General features: G+C 41.3%; 1 protein-coding gene across 1 annotated transcript in view; it reads left to right on the plus strand.

Moving 5' to 3' along the window:
• The first annotated feature begins 2,515 nt into the window (after positions 1 to 2,515).
• The window catches only part of slc12a2l (solute carrier family 12 member 2-like), a 62,530-nt gene continuing 41,439 nt past the window's right edge, over positions 2,516 to 23,606 (plus strand). The window contains exons 1-7 of the mRNA XM_088336675.1: positions 2,516 to 2,637; positions 6,423 to 6,890; positions 11,667 to 11,789; positions 15,414 to 15,489; positions 15,556 to 15,651; positions 20,489 to 20,628; positions 20,703 to 20,922. Of these exons, the coding sequence (XP_088192801.1) occupies positions 6,507 to 6,890; positions 11,667 to 11,789; positions 15,414 to 15,489; positions 15,556 to 15,651; positions 20,489 to 20,628; positions 20,703 to 20,922 (1,039 nt within the window). The 5' untranslated portion in view covers positions 2,516 to 2,637; positions 6,423 to 6,506. The remainder of the gene's footprint in view (positions 2,638 to 6,422; positions 6,891 to 11,666; positions 11,790 to 15,413; positions 15,490 to 15,555; positions 15,652 to 20,488; positions 20,629 to 20,702; positions 20,923 to 23,606) is intronic.

Consider the following 23,606-nt stretch of genomic DNA (forward strand, 5'->3'; position numbering starts at 1 on the left):
ACTAGACGGAACGAAACTGGATACCGATATAAAACAGGACAATAAAAAACGGGAACAATACCGGACAGGAAATAACAACAGGAAACAGGAACGAGTCAAAACCCACGTCTTGCGGGGCAGAGGTTCGTTGATGGACTGACAAAAGAAGAGTGAGAGCCCTGAGCTTAGACAGAAGGAAAGCCAATCTGTCAGCGAGCCGCAGCTGGCTTCACACAGGGGCACCAATTGGGCGCCATGGCAACCGTGACAAATAACTAAAAAATAAAAATTAAATTGCGTGGGTTGCAGTTACATTAAAGGGACAGTGTGTATTATTTGATAATTAGATCTTGGTTTAATATGTTGTGCGACCAAAGACAAATGCTACAAAGCACAAGAAAGAACTACGGCGACTCAAAGTGACCAAACTGCACCATTTGTTTTTGTCAAACCTTTTGCAAAGAAAGAAAGAAATGGGAAAAAAAAAAAAAGAAAATAGTAAAGAATAAAAAGATGGTTAAAGATATAGAATAAAACCATGAAAAAAGGAAAAGGGAATGAAAGAATAATGAAAAAAAGTAGTAAAAGAGAAAGGAAAAAGTAAAGATAATGGAAACGTAAAAAAATAAACAATAGTACCTTATGTGCGGTCCCTTCTCAAGGTTTCTTCATTTTCCTCTTGTTGAGGTTTTTGAGCTTTTCCTTGCCCTCATGTAGGTTTTAGATCAGGGGATAGTGGAATATTACCTTCATGTGCAGTCCCTTTTCAAGGTTTCTTGATTTTCCTCATAATGAGGTTTTTCCTTGCCCTCATGAAGGTTTTAGATCAGGGGATAGTGGAATATTACCTTCATGTGCAGTCCCTTCTCAAGGTTTCTTGATTTTCCTCATAATGAGGTTTTTCCTTGCCCTCACGAAGGTTTTAGATCAGGGGATAGTGCAATATTACCTTCATGTGCGGTCCCTTCTCAAGGTTTTTGGATTTTCCTCATAATGAGGTTTTTGAGTTTTTCCTTGCCTTCATGTAGGTTTTAGATCAGGGGATAGTGGAATATTACCTTCATGTGCAGTCCCTTTTCAAGGTTTCTTGATTTTCCTCATAATGAGGTTTTTGAGTTTTTCCTTGCCCTCATGTAGGCTCTAGATCAGGGGATGGTGTGATAACAGTCTGTAGTTTGCCAAAGTCTGTGGTCTGTGCAGCCCTTTGAGACTCCTTGTGATCAGGGCATCACAAATAAAAATGACTTGACTTGAAAATAAAAGAGAAAAAAAGAAAGAAACGAGAAAAAAAGAAGAAAAGAATGATGGAAGGGGCAGCACGGCGGCGCAGTGGTTAGCACATGTGCGGCACAGTTCATGTCTTGGGAACCTCCTGCGTGGGTTCAAATCCAGCTCCAGGCTTCCTGTGCGGAGTTTGTATGTTCTCCCTGTGCTTGCGTGGGTTTCCTCCGGGCACTCCGGTTTCCTCCCACATTCCAAAGACATGCATTTCAGTGGATTGGCCGGTCCAAATTGTCCCTAGGTGTGACTGAGTGAGCGAATTGTCTGTCCCTATGTGCCCTGCAGCTGGCTGGCAACCAGTTCAGGGTGTCCCCTGCCCACTGCCCGATGATTGCTGGGATGGGCTCCAGCACCCCCGCGACCCTACTGAGGATAAGCGGTGCAGCTAATGAGATGAGATGAGATGAGATGAGAATGATGGAAGAACAGGAAAAGAAAAAAGATGGAAGAGAAAATTTAAGAAAACAATTATAAAAAAAAACTATTGAAAATCTATTTTTCTTTTTATTAGCTCGGGAGGTAGAGCACTCTTGGGATCAAGAGGTCCCAGGTTCGATTCCCTTTGTGTTATATGTCAAAGTGTCCTTGAGCAAGGCACTGAATCCCTAATGCCCCCGATAAGCAGGTCAGCGCCTTGCATGGCTGCATGGCTGCTATTGGTGTGAGTGTGTGTGTGAATGGGTAAGTGTGAAGCACATTGTAAAGCGCTTTGGGAAGTCTTCATTGATTTTTTAAATTTTTTTTTTCAAATTTTTTAGGGTTTTCCTTAATACTTTGTTATGTTACTAGAATCTTCCATATTTAACAATGTACCGCTGTAAAAACGGAGAAATCCAGCAAAATATAAAAAAATAAGAAAGAGTACAGTAAAATACGAAAAGTCATGACTTAAAATGTACACATGTGTCTAGTTAAAAAAAGTCATAAAGACAATACACATTGTAGAAAAAAATACATCATTTGAAAACATTGATACGAATACATTTTAGGATTGTATAAAAAGACTTCCGTTTTGATCACATTAAAGGGGAACTGTGTAATACTTACTTAAATATGAGAACATATTTTTGGGTCTGAAACATCATACTAAATCTTTAAGACGCTTTCTTTTTCCAAAGAAACATTTCTGTCTTAACGTTCGAATACATTTCATCTGATTCAAGCTCGCCGGGACGCGTGCGAGGGGGTGTCGGGTAGGGGTCTTTGCGGCGGGGGTCACGGGTGGGCTGACAATAGGCCATTTCAAGTCGAGTCAAGTGGATTCTGCTTGTGTCACACACCAACGGACAGCGGACTTGCGTGATTTACAACTCCCGGACGGGAAATTTCTCGGCTGGGATTACGCACTCGGCCATTTTTCCCGAAGAAACTCTCAAGGTAGAAATATATTTTAAACGGTTTATGACAACTGCAAATTTGTAGTTAGAACCATTTTGGGAATGTTACTTTAAAAAAGTAATTATAGTTACTCACTACTAACTGAGTTAGCCACTGAATTACGCTGTAGTAAAAGTAGATAGTTACTATTTCTGTTACTTGAAAACAATGTATGTAAATTGTACCACGTTTACTTGTAGAGATGAGAATTCCGACTGTTTTTAGAGAGCTGGCTTTTCTGGCTTGACTCGCTAAAAAGAGCCGGCTCTTTCGGGTCCCAAACGGCTCTTTTGGTCTTGAATTGTTCCTTTAATCCAGGGGTGTCAAACCGATTTTAACTTAGGGGCCATGCGATTGACAAAACGTTCTCTCAGGGGCTGGACTAGTAGATTACAGAAAAGGAAAAAAAGAGAAAGAATTAAGAGAAAGGGAGATAAAAAGAGAGAGTAGGGGACAAGGAAAGGGAGAAAGAGAAAGAGAGAACGTGAGAAACAAAAGAGATAAAAAGAGAAATAGTGACAGAGTGGGGAAAGAAAGATAAAGAAAGAAATCCAAAGAGAAATAGAAAGAGAGGACAGAATAGAGAAGGGGAGAAAGAGAAGAGGAAAGCAAAAAAGAGCAAGAGAGAAATGAGAGCGAAAAGGAAAAAGGAAGAGAGCAAAATAAGGTAAAAAGACACACAGAGAGAAAGAGACAAAGAGGAACAAAGAAAGAGAAAAAGAGAGACAGAGGGAGTGAAAGAGAGAGAGAGAGAGTCGGAAAAAGGGAGGAAGAGAGAGAAAGAGAGAACCAAAAGAGATAAAAAGAGAAATAGTACAGAGTGGGGAAAGAAAGATAAAGAAAGAAAACCAAAGAGAAATAGAAAGAGAGGACAGAATAGAGAAGGGAAGAAAGGGAGAAGAGGAAAGCAAAAGAGAGAGAGAAAGAGTGAAAAGAAAGAGATAAAGGGAGAAAAGGAAGAGAGCAAAATAAGGTAAAAAGACACAGAGAGAGAGAAAGAGACAAAGAGGAACAAAGAAAGAGTTAAGATAGACAGAGGAAATGAAATTGAGAGACAGAGAGTGACAGAAAAAGGGAGGAAGAGAGAGAGAGAAATACAAGTACAATGTCTTTGTAAAAGGCAGCTGGCTTTGGCAACATCAACTGGACATATTTTCACCTGCAGCTCATTTTTCTCTTGCTCTTCTCTCAATATCTTCAATCCCAAAAATTCAAACACTTTTCTCAGCATCTTGCACCTCTTGGGGAAAACCTGTAGGGGGCAATGATGCTTTACATGACAACGTCAAACCCAAAATAATGCCAGGGGTAGAAGAAATTCAATGGCAAAGGGAAACCCCAGACCAGGCGTGTTGGCGTCATTTTTAAGCAGACTTGTTTTATTTTTTTATATTTATGGTCGGACTGCCGAGAAACATGGCAACAATTTCAAGCATTTACAAGCACTTCACCAAAAATTCAAACACTTTTCTCAGCATCTTGCACTTCTTGGGGACAACCCATAGGGGGCAATGATGCTTTACATGACAACTACACGCACATACACAAAAGCACTCACAAACAAACACATCTTTGCCTGCTTTTCCGTTTTGAAATCGGTTTAAGAGGACATGTACTGTTACATTAAAAAATGTAAGAGGTATCAAAGTGACTTCTTGGTGCTAGTCAGTCCAGGCAGTTGATAATTTGTCTTCTTTGCTGAGATTTGTGCCTGACAAAAGTCTCGGTGGCATCAACCGATTCCAACCCTTCGGCGTGAAATTCCTGCTAGCACTTTACGGTACAAACTCAACTATTGTTTGTTTGTTTGTACATGATTCAAATTGAATCGTTTCTCCGGCGCCGTCACGAATGGCAGCCACTCCAGCAGCTCCCGTGTTATTTTCGATTGTTCTCAGTTATTTTCGATTGTTCTCAGCTTAGGGATGCTGCTGGAAAAGTGAATTTCCCTTCGGGGATGAATAAAGTATCTATCTATCTATCTATCTATCTATCTATCTAACATCAAACCCAAAATAATGCCAGGGGTAGAAAAAATTCAATGGCAAAGGGAAGCCCCCAGAGCAGGGGTGTTGGCATCATTTTTAAGCAGACTTGTTTTGAAATATATTCCTGCTTGGACAGACTGCCGAGAAACATGGCAACAATTTCAAGCATTTACAAGCACTTCACTAAAAATTCAAACACTTTTCTCAGCATCTTGCACCTCTTGAGGACCACCCATAGGGGGCAATGATGCTTTACGTGATAACGTCAAACCCAAAATAATACCAGGGGTAGAAGAAATTCAATGGCAAAGGGAAGCCCCCAGAGCAGGCGAGTTAGCGTCATTTTTAAGCAGACTTGTTTTGAAATATATTCCTGCTTGGTCAGACAGCCGAGAAACATGGCAACAATTTTAAGCATTTACAAGCACTTCACTAAAACACTTTTCTCAACATCTTGCACTTATTGGGGACAACCCGTAGGGGGCAATGATGCTTCACATGACAACATCAAATCCAAAATAATGCCCAGGGTAGAAAAAATTCAATGGCAAAGGGAAGCCCCCAGAGCAGGGGTGTTGGCATCATTTTTAAGCAGACTTGTTTTGAAATATATTCCTGCTTGGACAGACTGCCGAGAAACATGGCAACAATTTCAAGCATTTACAAGCACTTCACTAAAAATTCAAACACTTTTCTCAGCATCTTGCACCTCTTGAGGACCACCCGTAGGGGGCAATGATGCTTTACGTGATAACGTCAAACCCAAAATAATACCAGGGGTAGAAGAAATTCAATGGCAAAGGGAAGCCCCCAGAGCAGGCGAGTTAGCGTCATTTTTAAGCAGACTTGTTTTGAAATATATTCCTGCTTGGTCAGACAGCCGAGAAACATGGCAACAATTTTAAGCATTTACAAGCACTTCACTAAAACACTTTTCTCAACAACTTGCACTTATTGGGGACAACCCGTAGGGGGAAATGATGCTTCACATGACAACATCAAATCCAAAATAATGCCCGGGGTAGAAGAAATTCAATGGCAAGGTGAAGCCCCCAGAGCAGGCGTGTTGGCATCATTTTTAAGCAGACTTTTAAAAATATATATATTTATGGTCGGACTGCCGAGAAATATGGCAAAAAAATAGAAGAAATTCAATGGCAAGGTGAAGCCCCCAGAGCAGGCGTGTTGGCGTCATTTTTAAGCAGACTTATTTTTTTTAATATATTTATGGTCGGACTGCCGAGAAACATGGGAAGAAAATAGAAGAAATTCAATGGCAAAGTGTAATGAAATGAAATGATCTGCATTTTTCAAGTCAAGACTTCCCAAAGCGCTTTACAGTGTGCTTCACATTTCACATCAATAGCGGCCGTGCAGCCATGTAAGGCGCTAACCTGCTTATTGGGAGTATTAGGGGTTCAGTGTCTTACCCAAGGACACTTCGACATGTAACACGGAGGAGCCGGGATTCGAACTGCGATCTCTTGATCCCAAGACGAGCGCTCTACCTCCTGAGCCACTTCCGCCCCCAGAGCAGGCGTGTTGGCGTCATTTTTAAGCAGACATGTTTTATTTTTTTTATATTTATGGTCAGACTGCCGAGAAACAGTGCAACAATTTCAAGCATTTACAAGCACTTCACTAAAGATTCAACCACTTTTCATGAAAATGTAACATTCAAATGCTTGAGTATTATGAAGGGTTTCAAACACACTTACAAACCCTAATTCTTGAAATTTTATCTTTGCATTATTACGTAACTATTGTCATTACTTTGTTTTTGTTTATTCTTCACAGCCAGTTTCGGCAGCACGGCTAGTTCTCACCTTCGGCCGATGCCGGAGCCACAGTTGGATTTTTTGGCCCCTAAGTGAGTGAAAAATGTCGGGACGGAACTCGGGGCCCGGCGAGCCGGCCGAAAGCCGCTTCCACGTGGACGTGGTCCAAGAGGACGAGTCCCGGGGCCGCTTCCGGGTAGGCTTCTCCGACCCCGGGGCCCTGGGCAGCGCCGCCGACATCGGGCTCCCGCCGGACGTTTTCCTGGAGCCCGACGTGGCGCGTAGCGACTCGGCCAGCCTGCACTCGACGGGAACGGGACAGACGCAGATGTCGGACACGCATTCCAACACGTACTACATGAGGACGTTCGGACACAACACGGTGGACGCCGTCCCCAACATCGATTTCTACCGACACACGGACGGCACGCTCGGCGAGAAGATGAACAGGCCCTCCCTGGCAGAACTTCACGATCAACTCGATAAGGTGGGGCCAGAAACTTTTGCGCTAGCTTACAGCCAGGGTTGGGTAGGGTTACTTTAACTGGATTACTTTCAATTACTTTTGATTACTCCAATACCAAATACGCTCATTAAAGACAAAAGAAAATAAATATGAATCAAATTACTAAATTTTAAAATTAGTCGGGATCAAAACAGGTTGTAAGCCTGGACGGGGGAGCAGACGTGGTCGGGATCAAAACAGGTCGTAGCCGGAGACAAACGGGAGCAAAAACGGGACAGGCGAGAGTCAGGGTCAAAAAAGGCTTGCCTTGTGTCAACAGAGGTTCGCAGACGGACTGACAACAGGAGAGTGACAGGACTGGGTTTAAATAGGGACAGCGGTTGGCGCCAAATGAGCGGGCACAGGTGATTCACATCGGCAGGGTTGGGTAGGGTTACTTTAACTGGATTACTTTCAATTACTTTTGGATTACTCCAATACCAAATATGCTCATAAAAGACAAAAGAAACCAAATATGAATAAAATTACTAAATTTTAAAATTAGTCGGGATCAAAACAGGTCGTAAGCCTGGACGGGGGAGCAGACGTGGTCGGGATCAAAACAGGTCGTAGCCGGAGACAAACGGGAGCAAAAACGGGACAGGCGGGAGTCAGGGTAAAAAAAAGGCTTGCCTTGTATCAACAGAGGTTCGCAGACGGACTGACAACAGGAGAGTGACAGGACTGGGTTTAAATAGGGACAGCGGTTGGCGCCAAATGAGCGGGCACAGGTGATTCACATCGGCAGGGTTGGGTAGGGTTACTTTAACTGGATTACTTTCAATTACTTTTGGATGACTCCAATACCAAATATGCTAATAAAAGACAAAAGAAACTAAATATGAATCAAATGATGACTCACAACACGTGGTAAGCTTTCTCTCCTGGCTTTGATCTCTTTGATCTCCGGCTAAACTGATATAAAATCAGGGTTGGGTAGGGTTACTTTAACTGGATTACTTTCAATGACTTTTGGATGACTCCAATACCAAATATGCTAATAAAAGACAAAAGAAACTAAATATGAATAAAATGATGACTCACAACACGTGGTAAGCTTTCTCTCCTGGCTTTGATCTCTTTGATCTCCGGCAAAACGAACATAAAATGCGACAGAAACAAAATGAAAATAAATCCAGCTTGCCAACATCATTTTTGCCGTTCCGTGTATTCCGTTACATAAAATGTAGTAATTTTATTCATATTTAGTTCCTTTTGTCTTTTATTTTCATATTTGGTATTGGAGTAATCCAAAAGTAATTGAAAGTAATCCAGGTAAAGTAACCCCACCCAACCCTGGTTGTTACTATGTTATTACCAGGTTAGTTTTTGGAAGTTGGTTTAAATAGACTCAGTAACCACTAAGAAAAATGATTTTACCGAAAAATCACAATGACCCAGCACTGGCACCACATTGGAGACCACTGCTCTAATTTATATTCTAAAAATTTCTACACAGAATATGTTCAAAATATAAAAACATTAAGAATTCATTTGAGAATCAAACAATCAAACAGTAATAATGTCATGAACCAGAAGTGGATCAGGACCCAAATGTGTGACGTTTCTCACACAAGCCTTTTATTTTATGGGAAATGGGGAGTCAGGCACGTTAGGCAGCAGTCTGGAGTGGAATGACAGGAAGCCAGAAGCCGACGAGATCGATACCAAATGCAGATATTGCACAGATGGGGTCGATACCGGACAGGATGGGACGGACAGGATTGATATCAAAACAGGATTTCGAAATTAAACCGGAAAAACTAGACGGGAACGAAACTGGATACCGATATTAAACAGGACAATAATAAACGGGAACAATACCGGAGAGGAAATACCAACAGGAAACAGGAACGAGTCAAAACCCACGTCTTGCGGGGCAGAGGTTCGTTGATGGACTGACAAAAGAAGAGTGAGAGCACTGAGCTTAGACAGAAGGGAAGCCAATCTGTCAGCGAGCCGCAGCTGGCTTCTGACAGTGGGGCCAATTGGGCGCCATGGCAACCGTGACAAATAAATTAATCAAAAATTTGCGTGGGCTGCACTTACATTAAAGGGACAGTGTGTATTATTTTAGAACTAGATCTTGGTTTAATATGTTGAGCAACCAAAGACAAATGCTACAAAGCACAAAAAAGAACACAACTACGGAGACTCAAAGTGACCAAACTACAACATTTGTTTTTGTCGAGCCTTTTGCAAAGACAGAAATGGAAAAAGGATAAAAGAAAAGAAAAGAGTAACGAATAAATAGATCGTTAAAGATATAGGAGAAAAACATGAAAAAAGGGAAAGGAAATGAAGGAATAATGAAAAAAATTAGTAAAAGAGAAAGGAAAAAGTGAAGATAACGGAAACGTGGAAAAATAAACAAGAGTACCTCATGTGCCGTCCCTTCTCAAGGTTTGTTCATTTTCCTCATGTTGAGGTTTGTGAGTTTTCCCTTGCCCTCATGTGGGTTTTAGATCAGGGGATGCTGTAATATTACCTTCATATGCGTTCCCTTTTCAAGGTTTCTTGATTTTCCTCAGGTTGAGGTTTTTGGCTTTTTCCTTGCCCTCATGTAGGTTTTAGATCAGGGGATAGTGGAATATTACCTTCATGTGCCAGTCTGGCGTGGAATGACAGGTAATCAAGTTAAAGTAACCCTACCCAACCCTGCTTACAGCAGTGTCTGAAATAACGTTTGCCCGGACGCCCGGGGCGTGCATCTTTTACATCGAGCGTACAATTTATGATTCAAATTTCGGAATTTCGGTCCGTTTAGCAATTTCCATACTCAACAGCCGAAGACTGCATCGAATAACTTCGTGCTTCCGGACTTTCCCGAGCGTTAACGTCACGGAATTGCATAGCATTTTCCAAAGTAGACGCACAGAAAACGCAAGAAAAATGGAAAAGTGGTTAGGAATCAAGCCCAAACCTCAGCCTCAGAAGAAAGATTCAAAAGAAGCTAACAAAATGTATGACGCTACAAAACGTTAAGAGCATCATGGAAAGAGAAGTTCACGTGGTCCTATGCTCTCTCCAATTTGATATTATTCCTTGCACGGTGCTCCCGGACATTTGTAAAGGTTCTAAAATCTTGTAGCCCAATCCTGCTTTGAACGTTTTCACGACTTTATGCCGGACTTGGTGTGTTCTTTGTTTTTTATAAGGCTGTCATAATGTTTCATAATGCTGTCTGTTCAGGTGCATTTAAACACAGACTTAACGCCACAATGAATTCTGTCATGTTAGTCAGTTAGGTCAACATAGGATCATTCAGAAGTCATCCGGGAACTTCTGGAGTCAGTTGGCTAGCTTTAAGTTTGAAGACTCAAAGTTCATGGGGGGGCAATACCTTCGCCCGTCTTTGGTCAGGACCCCCTCGAGGACGGGATGGCAAGAAAAATGGATAAGTGGTTAGGAATCAAGCCAAAACCTCAGCCCCAGAAGAAAGATTCAAAAGAAGCTAACAAAATGTATGGCGCTACAAAACGTAAACGTACATTAAGAGCATCGTGGAAAAAGGAGTTCTCTCCAATTTGATATTATTGCTTGCACGGTGCTCCGGGAGATTTGTAAATGTTCCGAAATCTTGTAGCCCACTCCTGCTTTGAACGTTTCCACGACTTTATCTCGGACCTGGTGTGTTCTTTGTTCTTGTCATGATTACTGATTCGGGGCACTTGCGGCTGCCCCGTTGGCACCAACAGCCCCGGTCGCTGATTGGCTCCCTGCCACTTTTTAAAACCCCGCCTTTCAAGAGAAAGCTGTCAGATCGTCTGCGAAGCTATGCTTCCAGCTAGGCAAGCTCTGTACCTTCAGACGTTCTCCTGCCATGTTTCTCCTGCATGATACCTGTTGCCGGACTGTTTCTGGACCCGTTTCTGCCCTGCTCTTCCGTCCCAGCCATCGACCTGGTTTGCCGTTTTTCTTGCCTGATACCTGTTGCCGAACCTCCTTACTGGACTCGTTACCGCCCGTGCTCTCCCTTCCCGGCTATCGACCCGTTTTCCCGCTGCCTACGACTATCCTCGCTCGACGCGGAAGTGCCAATTTCGCCTTCCTGCCATCAGCTACCTGTGACCTTTGTATTGTAATTATGTTTGGTACTGAAGGATTTTATACATTTGACTATAAAGGATTTCATAGGATTGAATACAAGTTACATTTATTGAGTGCAATGAAGATTTTCACCGAGTAGGCTATAGTTCAATGACAGGTCACGCCGTTCCAAATGCAGAATATTTTGACTAGGGAATTTTGATAACAGGACTCTGACGGAGGACGGCAGGCGATGTTTTGAGAACAAGGCCCTGATATAGAAACGCTCTGTGTCGTTTTGAGTTTTTCCAGACATCGAGGAGAGGTGGTGGAGCCGTGGAGCCCACGTGGGGCTTCCCTGGCACTCCCATGGGAGGAGCCGGCACACCATCTTGCGGAAAGACGTGGGCCGAGAGGAAAAAGGCTGGAGGACTTTAGAGAAAGCTCGACAGAGACTCGAGCGACACTAATTCGACTATTTCGGCCGTATTCGATGGAGTTCACTTAGTTAAATAGTTAAAGAAATTAAATCTGCCCCCGTGTGAAAATGTCTGCTTTCTCTTGTTCATCTTTTCCATCAAGAAACGAGCGCGCGCATTGTTAGGTGAATGTATGTTGTGTTTGGTTAATGGAGTCAGATAACTCATTCGAAGAATTTGGTAAACGATACATTTTAATGATAAATTCTAACAGTACCTACCATGATGGTTTTCCGCCGTCTTTGGTCAGGACCCCCTCGAGGACGGGATGGCAAACGGGGAGGAACCCTCAGCAGTTGAAGAGGCGGCAGCCCGGGCGGCCAAAGAAAGCAAAGGAGCCGCCGTTAAGTTCGGTTGGGTCAAAGGAGTCCTGGTAAGAACAACAACAATAATTATTTCATTGATAGACTAATACAGTTTGCTTCTACATATCATTCAATTGTATTGCTTCTTTTGAAGCACCAGCCAAAGAATGCATAATTAAGAAGGAAAAAACATATATAAGTCGCACCTGGTGTATAAGTCGCATTTTTGGGGGGAAATTTATTTGATAAAATCTCATCTCATCTCATTGGCTGCACCGCTTATCCTCAGTAGGGTCGCGGGGGTGCTGGAGCCCATCCCAGCAATCATCGGGCAGTGGACACCCTGAACTGGTTGCCAGCCAATCGCAGGGCACACAGGGACAGACAACTCGCTCGCTCATTCACACCTAGGGACAATTTGTCACCTGAAATGCATGTCTTTGGAATGTGGGAGGAAACCGGAGTGCCCGGAGGAAACCCACGCAAGCACGGGGAGAACATACAAACTCCACACAGGAAGTCTGGAGCTGGATTTGAACCCACGCAGGAGGTTCCCATGACTTGAACTGTGCCGCACATGCGCGAACCACTGCGCCGCCGTGCTGCCCTTGATAAAATCCAACACCCAAATATACCGTAAATTCCGGACTATAAGCTGCTACTTTTTTCCCTAACTTTCAACCCTGCGGCTTATTCAGTGATGCGGCGCTCGAGTGTTGCTACCATTAACTGCCCTGTCAAAGCTATATTATTATTATTAAAGCTTTGAAAACTCTCTCGGTGTACCGTCTTTCTTCATAAATATGTGTAACCATGTATAATATGTATTTGCAACTGTATATTTTTGTAATGTATTTATTTTAGACACTTATTCTGATATGTTTTGCACGGGTGAATGAAAAAGGAGGGGCGGAACAAACGCGGGATGCCGAGTTTAAGTGGGGACCGCTCAAGGTGAGGGACAGACAAGGAAAGAAGAGGGGGTAAAAAGTTGGTTAGAGAAAAAGGACTTGCGTCAGTAAATGTGTTCATCTGATATATTTTTTCCACCCTTACCTTTGGAAGTATACACTTTTTTCCTTGGATTACTTTCAAAGGGACCCGGACTCTGCAGGTCTGCATCAAACCTTTAGTACCGGTATCATTTTCCGTTCATTTTGCCGGCTGTGATTTTTGGACTGTGGACTTTAATGAAGGACATTTAGTTGCAATCGCGGGACTTGAAGTCGGGTTTGGGTTAATTTTGTGTTTGTGTTACATGTTTAAATGTGGGCGCGTGCGGCTTATATACAGGTGCGGCTTGTGTATGTACAAAATCGGTTTACCTATTAAAATGTGGTGGGTGCGGATTATAATCAGGTGCGCTCTATAGTCCGGAATTTACGGTACATGTCTTCTTGAAAGGCAATTGAAAATAGAAATAAAATAGAGAACAACAGGCTGAATGTGTGTACTATAGCTATCCAGATAACTTTAGCATAGAGCATATGCTTACTAAACTATCAGACCTTTTTCAAGCGTCAAGCTACTTTTTGGTCCTAATTAGCACAAAGGGCACTCAGTTTGATATGAATTTCTAAAATAGCAACCTAGCTGGATGGCTTGCTAAATGGCTAAAAAGGTAGCTTAATAGCTAGCTAGAATGCAGGTAAAAAACTAAAATTGCACCAGATAGCTAGCTAAAAGAGTAAAGACCATCTCAAAAGCCAGATAGAAAGCTAAACGCAAAGCTAGATATTTAACTAGAAAGGAGGACAAAATGCAGCCTGATAACTCACAAAAAAGGTAATAAGTTAGCTAAATAGCATGAAAAAAAAGGTAAAAAGCTCGCTAGATAGCTTGCTAGATAGCTAAAACGAACGCTCAATAGTTAGCTGGAATAATAAGCAGGTACCAAACTAAAAGGGCGCTAGATAGCTAGCTAAAGCAGTAAAGAGCTATTTAATAGCCAGATAGAAATCTAAATAACTAGCAAAGAAAGAGGCCAAAATGTAGCTTGATAACTCACAAAAAGGTAAAATGATAGCTAGAAAGCATGAAAAAAAAAATAAAAAGCTAGCTTGATAGCTTGCTAAATAGGTAAAACAGTAGCTTAATAGTTAGCTGGAATGGTAAGGATTAAAAAACTAAGAGGGCACTATATAGCTGGCTAAACGAGTAAAGAACCATTTAATAGCCGGATAGAAAGCTAAATGCAAAGCTAAATAGCTAGCAAAAAAGAGGCCAAAACAGAGCTTGATAACTCACAAAAAAGGTAAAATGATAACTAGAAAGCATGAAAAATAGTAAAAAGCTAGCTAGATAGCTCGCTAAATAGCTAAAACGGTAGCCTAATAGTTAACTAGAATGGTAAGCAGGTCCAAAAAGGGCACCAGATAGCTAGCTGAAAGAGTGAAGAGGTATTTAAATAGCCGGATAGAAAGTTAAAAGCAAAACTTGATAGCTAGCTAAAAAGGAGGCAGAAATGTAGCTTGATAACGCTCAAAAAAAGGTAAAATGATAGATAGAAAGCATGGGAAAAATATAAAAAGCTAGCTAGATCGCTTGCTAAATAGCTAAAATGGTAGCTTAATAGTTAGCTAGAAATTAGTTAGCTAGAACTTGAAGCTAGCCAACTGACTCCAGAAAAACTAACAACGCTCTAGATATTTAGCTAAAAGAGTAACGAGACATTTAAATAGCCAGATAGAAAGCTAAAAACAGAGAGAGTTAGATAGCGAAAAAGGAGGCCAAAATGGAGCCTAATAACTCACAAAAAAAGGTAATATGTTAGCTACAAAGCATGAAAATAAATGTATAAAGCTAGATAGATGGCTTGCTAAATAGCTAAAAAAGGTAGGTTTATAGCTAGCTAGAATGCAGGTAAAAAAAACTAAAATTGCACCAGATAGCTAGCTAAGAGAGTAAAGAACCATCTCAATAGCCAGATAGAAAGCAAAAAGCAAAGCTAGATATTTAACTAAAAAGGAGGACAAAATGTAGCTTGATAACTAACAAAAAAGGTGAAATGCTAGCTAGATAGCTTGCCCAATAGCTAAAACGATTGCTTAGTAGTTAGCTGGAATGGTAAGCAGGTACAAAACTAAAAGGGCACTAGATAGCTAGCTAAACGAGTAAAGATACATTTAATAGCCAGATAGAAAGGCTAAAAGCAAAGCTAAGTAGCTAGCAAAAAAGAGGCCTAAATGAAGCTTGATAACTCACAAAAAAGGAAAATGATAGTTAGAAAGCATTAAAAAAAACTTGCTAGCTAGATAGCTTGCTAATAGCTAAAACGGTAGCTTAATAGTTTGCTTTAACAATACAAATGAGTATATTTTATAGTATTTATTTGATTCAAAATAAAAATGTGAAGATACTCACTGCATGATTTTTGTCATTGACTCTGAATAACCTCGCTTTGGTAAATTAGCTAAGCGATGGGCAGGGTTGGGTAGGGTTACTTTAACTGGATTACTTTCAATGACTTTTGGATTACTCCAATACCAAATATGCGAATAAAAGACAAAAGAAACTAAATATGAATCAAACGATGACTCACAACACGTGTTAAGCTTTCTCTCCTGGCTTTGATCTCTTTGATTTAGCATATTTGGTATTGGAGTCATCCAATAGTCATTGAAAGTAATCCAGTTAAAGTAACCCTACCCAACCCTGGCGATGGGAGGCGTGACATTCAATTGTCTTTGCAGGTAAGATGCATGCTGAACATCTGGGGCGTGATGCTCTTCATCCGTATGTCCTGGATCGTTGGGCAGGCCGGCATCGGTACGCCATCGTCTCCCTTTCCTTGCAACTGAGCTCGTATTAACGCCATATTCGATGCCCGGGCAGGACTGACCATCGCCATCGTCCTGATGGCCACCTTGGTGACCACCATCACGGGTTTATCCACTTCCGCCATCGCCACCAACGGCTTCGTACGAGGAGGTGGACTTCCGGTTTTGATATTCGAGCATTACCTTTATTCCGGGCAGTGTTAGGCATGTTACTGAAAAGGAGGAGGAGTTATTAGTTACCTCTTTTCAAGAGTAATTCCATCACCCCCAGATTACAGACTCCCAAAAAATAAATAGTTACTTTGAAAGTAACAAACTACTGTATATACTTAAAATGAAGCTGATCCCGTACAACTGCTTTCTTTCTCTCTGTCTCTCTCTTTCATTCTCTTTTTATTTCTCACTCTTTCTCTTCTGTCTTCATACCTCTTTCTCTCTTCAGTTGTCTGTTTCCTTGTCTCTCTGTCCCTTTTGTTCTCCCCCTTCTGTCTATCTCTCGCTCTCCCCTTTTATCCCTCCTGCTTTTTTCTTTCTTTCTTTTCTCATTTTCTTTCTTTCTTTTCTATTTTTCTTTCTTATCTATTTTTCTTTCTTTCTTTCTTCCTTTTCTCATTGTCTTTCTTTCTTTCTTTCTTCCTTTTCTCGTTTTCTTTCTTTCTTTCTTTCTTCCTTTTCTTGTTTTCTTTCTTTCTTCCTTTTCTCGTTTTCTTTCTTTCTTTCTTCCTTTTCTATCTTTCTTTCTTTTTCTTTCTTTCTTTCTTCCTTTTCTATCTTTCTTTCTTCCTTTTCTATCTTTCTTCCTTTTCTATCTTTCTTTCTTCCTTTTCTCCTTTTTTTTTCTTCCTTCCTTTTCTCTTTTTCTTTCTTTCTTCCTTCCTTCCTTCTTCCATCCCTTTCTTTTTTTCTTTCTTTCTTTCTTTCTTTCTTCCTTTCACTAGTCAGGCCCCTGCCAGTGTGGTTTTTCAAATACGTGCCCCCTCCCCCAGCTAAAATGATTTAGATTGTTTCTTTTGTAAAATTAGAAAAACATAATCCTTAAGATCACCAAAACTATTTGATATAGCACATGCTACTTTGAAAGTAACCAACTACTGTATATACTTAAAACGAAGCTGACCCCGTACAACTGCTTAAAAATAGCCACTATGTTATGATTTTGATGATGGGCCCATGTGGGGGAGGCACGAACTAGAAGTACTATCTATCTATCTATCTATCTATCCATCTATCTATCTATCAAGAACAAGAAAGCGGCCATGTCACTCGGGTCAGGGTGACACAACACACTCATCTGTTCAACAGCAGGGCCCGAAAGCTTTCACTGGTTTACCCCTGCCGCAGCATACAGGTGCCCTGCCCATCCCATTGAACGCGTCGACACATCCCACTATCCTTTTACAACACCTCTCCACTCATTCCTATTACCAACAAACTAGAAGTACAGGGTGCTCAAAACATGTACAGTATTTATTAACTGAACTAGGATTTAAGTATCAAACACACAAGCGGGCACACGGAAAACAAACAAACAAAAAAAAACCTAACCTGGAGCTGGAAAAATGCAAGGAGTAAAGTAACAAGGAAACCAGAAAAGAAACAAAACCAAACCTGGCATTGTGGTAGTGGTGGAAAGGTAGACCAACAATGACCCAACAACGTGTGCTGATCAAAATGTCCTTTTCAAGGGTGAGGATAATTGAGTAAAGGTGTATCCAATCACCACACACCTGTGCCTGGTTATGAACAGGGCGCCCTCTGGTGGAATGAGGCACAGCAGATCCTAACAGATTATAAAAGAAATAGAAGAAATCATGTACACCAACCGGGCAGCATGGCGGCGCAGTGGTTAACGCGTGTGCGGCACAGTTCTGAGGTCGTGAGATCGAAACTCCTGTGTGGAGTTTGCTCGTTCTCCCCGTGCTAGCGGTTTCCTCCCACATTCCAAAAACATGCATGTCAGGTTAATTGGCCGGTCCAAATTGTCTCTAGGTGTGAATGAGCGAGTGAATGGTTGTTTGTCTCTGTGTGCGGTGATTGGCTGGCAACCAGTTGAGGGTGTCCCCTGCCCACTCCCCGAAGATCGCTGGGATGGGCTCCAGCACCCCCGCGACCCTACTGAGGATAAGCGGTGCAGATAATGGATGGATGGATGTACACCAACCTGTTGAAACGGTTAACCCTTCCTATTTCTTGGCTTGTGCAATCTTGAAAGCTTGCAAACAAAGCTGTTGAGACACTCCATATCCATTTTGTCTGCTGTCAAACCACTGGATAGTTTCATTCTCGATTTATGGGTAAGACATTTTCTTTTGTTCTCCAAGCATCGTGTATTGGAAAAATGATAATAAAAATAAGAAGACAGAATTCAGCACTCTTTTACTGTAAATTTTTTGCTCACTTTTAACCAATTGATAACGTTGTTCCTGTATAAGCCACACCCCTAACCACGCGCTGCCTACCATTCGCTACTGACACACAACCAAATATGCGCATGTAAACTGACCGAATTTCGGCATTTTATCTTTTAGTTGTAAAAACGTTTTCAGAAGCATTGTCCTTAAGTGCCAAACGGTAAAATTTTTTGGGGGGGTTTTACATTAAAAAAAAAAACATTTTTTAAAGGATTTGTTGCTGCTGATCAGTAGGTATCAATCCTCTGGAAATGACTTCAGTATCATAAATCAACACTTGACGGCAGGGATGTTTAGATCTTTGTCCACAGATTGAGGAGCCCTCACTGCTTGGTGTTGCTTTGCTTCCTCTATCCAGCAATTGAGAGTGAGTGGGCGGACTCAGAGTGACTGAAATCGCGCGATCACCGGAAACAGCAGGCGCTGAAAAGTTCTTGCATCGAACATGGAACAGGGTTCTTAAATAAAATACTATTGTGTTTGAGGAAAGATTTGTTTAGATATTAGAGGTATCACAAATGCAAAACCAAAGCGACAAAGTGAAAGTTCTGCTTGAAATGCATCCTATCGCTAAAAGCCGTTTTTCTTAGAAATCCTCTTGAAAATGAGCATTCTCAAGAAACTTAGCAATGCTCAACCGTTGTTTACTAAACAATGTTAAAAGCTACAAACATACTTTTCGTCAAATTGAGAAAAATCATGCATTGTGATTTCTGGATTTTTCTTTTTAGTTTATCTCTCTCACAGTGGACATGCACTCATGATGAAAATTTCAGACCCCTCCATGATTTCTAAGTGGGAGAAATAGGAAAATAGCAGGGTGTTAAGATAGATAGATAGATAGATAGATAGATAGATAGATAGATAGATAGATAGATAGATAGATAGATAGATAGATGTCTAGATAGATGTCTAGATAGATAGATGTCTAGATAGATAGATAGATGGATAGATAGATAGATAGATGTCTAGATATAGATAGATCGATGTCTAGATATAGATAGATCGATGTCTAGATAGATAGATAGATGTCTAGATAGATGTCTAGATAGATAGATAGATAGATAGATAGATGTCTAGATAGATAGATGTCTAGATAGATAGATGTATAGATAGATAGATAGATAGATCGATGTCTAGATAGATAGATAGATAGATCGATGTCTAGATAGATAGATAGATAGATAGATGTCTAGATAGATAGATAGATAGATAGATAGATAGATAGATAGATGTCTAGATAGATAGATGTCTAGATAGATAGATGGATAGATAGATAGATGGATAGATAGATAGATAGATGTCTAGATATAGATAGATCGATGTCTAGATAGATAGATAGATAGATAGATAGATAGATGTCTAGATAGATAGATAGATAGATAGATAGATGTCTAGATAGATAGATGTATAGATAGATAGATAGATAGATAGATAGATAGATAGATGTCTAGAAAGATAGATGTCTAGATAGATAGATAGATAGATAGTCTAGATAGATAGATGGATAGATGTCTAGATAGATAGATGTCTAGATAGATGGATAGATACTTTATTCATTCCCGTAGGGAAATTCACACTTCCAGCAGTATCCCTGTGTTGAAAATAAAACAATAATAAGTAATAATAATAATAATAATAATAATAATAATTTCCTTGTATTGTCATTCTGTGTAACAATGTACACAGAACGAAATGTCGATTGCACCTGACCCGTTGTAGCGAGCCGATGCAGCCGCAGCCAACAGAGGGCGCCGCCGACCACTTTTTAAGTCTTAGGAATGACTCGGCCGGGGCGCGAACCACCGACCTAAAAGGAATATATAACATTAATACCCAATGTAGCGTGTTGATAAAGAGTATTTATATAGTGCTACATAAAATACACACTGTTATAAAAATTGGTTAATATTCAATATGGGGGTGTACTTTAATGGGGGCTTTTACTCCCCCGGGTGGAGTTAAAGAGCCTCATGGCATGAGGAAGAAATTATCTCCTCAGTCTGTCTGTGGAACAAGAATGTGACAGCAGTCTGTCGCTGAAGCTGCTCTTCTGTCTGGAGATGATGCTCTGTAGTGGATGTGATGAATTGTCCATGATTGACCGCAGCTTTTTCAGTGCCCGTCTCTCAGCTACTGTTGTCAGGCTGTCCAACTCCGTGCCAACAACATAGCCCGCCTTCATCACCAGTTTATTAAGACGAGAGGCATCCTTCTTCTTAGAGCTGCCACAAATTCTACACATTCTCCTTTGATAGTTACAGGAACCCAGTGAGTTCTAGTTCTCCTGAAGTCCACCACCATCTTCCTGGTCTTGGTGGTGTTCAGGTCCAGGTGGTTAACGTCGCTCCATTGGACAGTCCAACTACGAATGTTCTTCACTGTAGCTACAAAACAGAACCTCTGTAGTCCTTCAAAAAAGAGTCAAAATGGCACTTATCATTTGAGAGAAACATCTGGTAATGAATGAGTCCAAAAGTGAGCTAAAAATGTTACCAAGTACACGTTACCGAGAAAAGTCATCGCGTTCCAGGAACGCGTTACCTGCTAACACTTTCCTCCCATCACTGATTCCAGGCGGCGCCTACTACCTGATCTCCAGGAGCTTGGGTCCGGAGTTTGGAGGCTCCATCGGCCTCATCTTCGCCTTTGCCAACGCGGTAGCAGTGGCCATGTATGTGGTCGGCTTTGCAGAGACGGTGGTGGAGATGCTGGATGTCAGGAACGCCTCCTCCGGAAGAACTGTATGTTTTTTCACAATTCTTTAAACAATAATTTGTCTCGTTTCCAGGACGTGGACGCCCTGATGACAGACGAGCTGAACGACGTCCGGATCGTGGGCACGCTGACCGTCATCCTGCTGCTGGGCATCTCGGTGGCCGGGATGGAGTGGGAAGCCAAGGCTCAGATCGTCTTGTTGGTCGTCCTGGTGGCGGCGATCGCCAACTACTTCGTCGGAAGCCTGATACCTGCTCAGGAGAAGAAGGCCAAAGGATTCTTTGGATATCAAAGTCAGGCAAACATGAACACTTTGTAAAATACTGTTTAAAAGTCCTCAGGGTGATACAAACATCAGACTATTCCAGATTTCCACCACTAAAAAAAAACTTTGCGAGAGAGAAGCCCAGACCAGCCCGGACGTAATGAGTGACATTTTAGACCTGACCCAGACCTGGAAGTAATGATTGACATTTTAGGCCCGAGCCCGAATTTTGGGTTATGGTCCGGCTCAGACTTTAGATCTAACCTAGCCTATCCCAAAATGCATTCAAGAAATCCTAAAACATTGGCATATTTTTAGCTCAGGAGATAGAGCGCTCGTCTTGGGATCAAGAGATCGCAGGTTCGAATCCCGGCTCCTCCGTGTTACATGTCGAAGTGTCCTTGGGTAAGACACTGAACCCCTAATGCCCCCAATAAGCAGGTTGGCGCCTTGCATGGCTGCATGGCCGCTATTGGAGTGTGAGTGTGTGTGTGTGAATGGGTAAATGTGAAGCACATTGTAAAGCGATTTGGGAAGTCTTCATTGACTTAAAAAGCGCTATATCGATGCAGATCTTTTCATTTCATTCCATATTTCTTTCACTAGCATAATTTTTGTAATTTATTTATTCATTTATTGATTAATTTCCTGGCAAAAATAGAAAATATCGATGGCTTTATTTTACTATACTTTTTGTCAGGACCAGAATGGAAACAGAACCCACTCGCGTAACGTTTCTCACAAGTTTTATTGGAAGAAAGGGAAGGGGTTGCGCCCACGATCCGGAAATTGCTGGACGCGGGAAGCAGGTCGTTCTGAACACGGAAGTGGGGATTTCCGTGACGAGCGATGGCGGTGTCGGGAACGGAAAAAACGGGTCAGTAGCCGGGATAGAAGAGCAAAAATGTGGTCGGGATCGGAAACAAGTCGAAAGCCAGGAGAGTAGACGTGGTCGAGATAAAAAACGGATCGTTATTCCGGACGGGAGAACAGACGTGGTCGAGATTAAAACAGGTCATAATTCGGGACGGGAGAGCAGACGTGGTCGAGATCGAAACAGATCGTAGCAGGAGACGAACAGGAGCAAAAAACAGGACAGGCCAAAAAGGGCTTGCCGTGTAAAAACAGATATTCGCAGACGGACCGACAAAAGGCGACTGACAGGACAGACAATCTGTCAACAAGGCGGGGCCAATTGGGCGCCATGGCAACCGTGACACTTTTATTTTCTCTTAAAAAACAGAACAATACAAAAGAGTACTACAGAAAGTTAAATAGTTCATCTTGGTTTTTTTTGTAACCAATAAAAAGTTACAAATGAATTAATATCGCAGAAAGTTTTAATTTATTATTTATATTATTATTTTTACTATCTACAATACAACAAATAATATAAAAAAATACAAACCACTTTCTTGTTCGAAATAATTTTTTTAATGTATTTCCATGAAAACATTTTGATAACTTAAAATGCGGAGAATCAACAGCTCGGGCATACGGAGGACATTTGTACTTATTTTATGTTTTGTTGATCGGATTTTGATCAAATATAGTAGTTTTCTAATTTTAGTAAAACAATTCTCTGAATGAGAAAAATAATATGCCATTTCTCTGATTCTTTTTTGTTATTCACTGTAAAATAAGGAAAAAAGGGGGAAAATTAGAGGTTATTTTCATTTCTCTTTTTTTTTTTAATATGATGAAGTATATTTTGTTGTCCAGCTACCACAGCCTACCCGTGTGGAGTTTGCATGTTCTCTCTGTGCTTGCATGGGTTTCCTCCGGGCACTCGTTTCCTCCCACATTCCAAAACAGGCATTTCAGGTTTGGTCCGAATTGTCCCTAGGTGTGAATGAGTGAGTTGTCCGTCTCTCTGTGTCCTGCAACTGGCTCCAGCACCCCCGTGACCCTACTGAGGATAAGCGGTGCAGATAATGGATGGGTATTTCGTTGCGTGGACTGGTTATAACTCACAGTAGGGAGTCCTGCTCTAAATGGTGATGTCCCGATGTTAACTATGAAAATATGCTTCAATACATATTGATTACAAATGAGTTAAATAAGAAAAAATGTTTAAAAATGAGCAAGATTATGAGCAAAATGGCGAAGATTTGTTTGCATTGCACATAACCTCGTGATAAAATAAGAGAATAAATATACAAATAGCCAATCTCATGGCTTTTACTGCAATCTCAGTCTAATGCAGATATTATGAGTTCATCTCAAGAGTAAATACTGTCACCTGAATCCGGATTGTTTATCTTTCTTGACTTATAAGCAGTGTTCCCTCTAAACTGCGCGCGTGCACAATTGCGCACCGCTCGCACATTCTCAGCGCACAAGAAAATCTAGCCAGCGCACAAAAATGAGGGCTCAAAATGACTAATTAAGAAGCGACTTAAGTCAACGTTACATTGCATGAAGGTAAAAATACACGGGTTACCCTGACGTTGTGTCCTAAATGCGGTATTTTGAAGTCGAGTCCAAGTAGTACGAAGTTGAGTAAAGTTAGTAGAGTTTGTCGAGAACCGGCTTCTTCGGCTCGGCTCACTAAAAGGAACCGGGTCCTAAACGGCTCTTCAGGTTGTTTTTGCTTCTCTAATCCCAACATGACCAAATATTATGTAAAATTATGCACAAAAATGACTCAAAGGAAGGGGGGAATAGAACAAAAAAGAAAAAAATACCAAAATGAAAAAGTAGTGAAAAGCT

This window comes from Urocampus carinirostris, chromosome 5, assembly GCF_059441175.1.
Source record: "Urocampus carinirostris isolate Australia breed hairy pipefish chromosome 5, RoL_Ucar_1.0, whole genome shotgun sequence".
NCBI classification, from domain to species: domain Eukaryota; kingdom Metazoa; phylum Chordata; class Actinopteri; order Syngnathiformes; family Syngnathidae; genus Urocampus; species Urocampus carinirostris.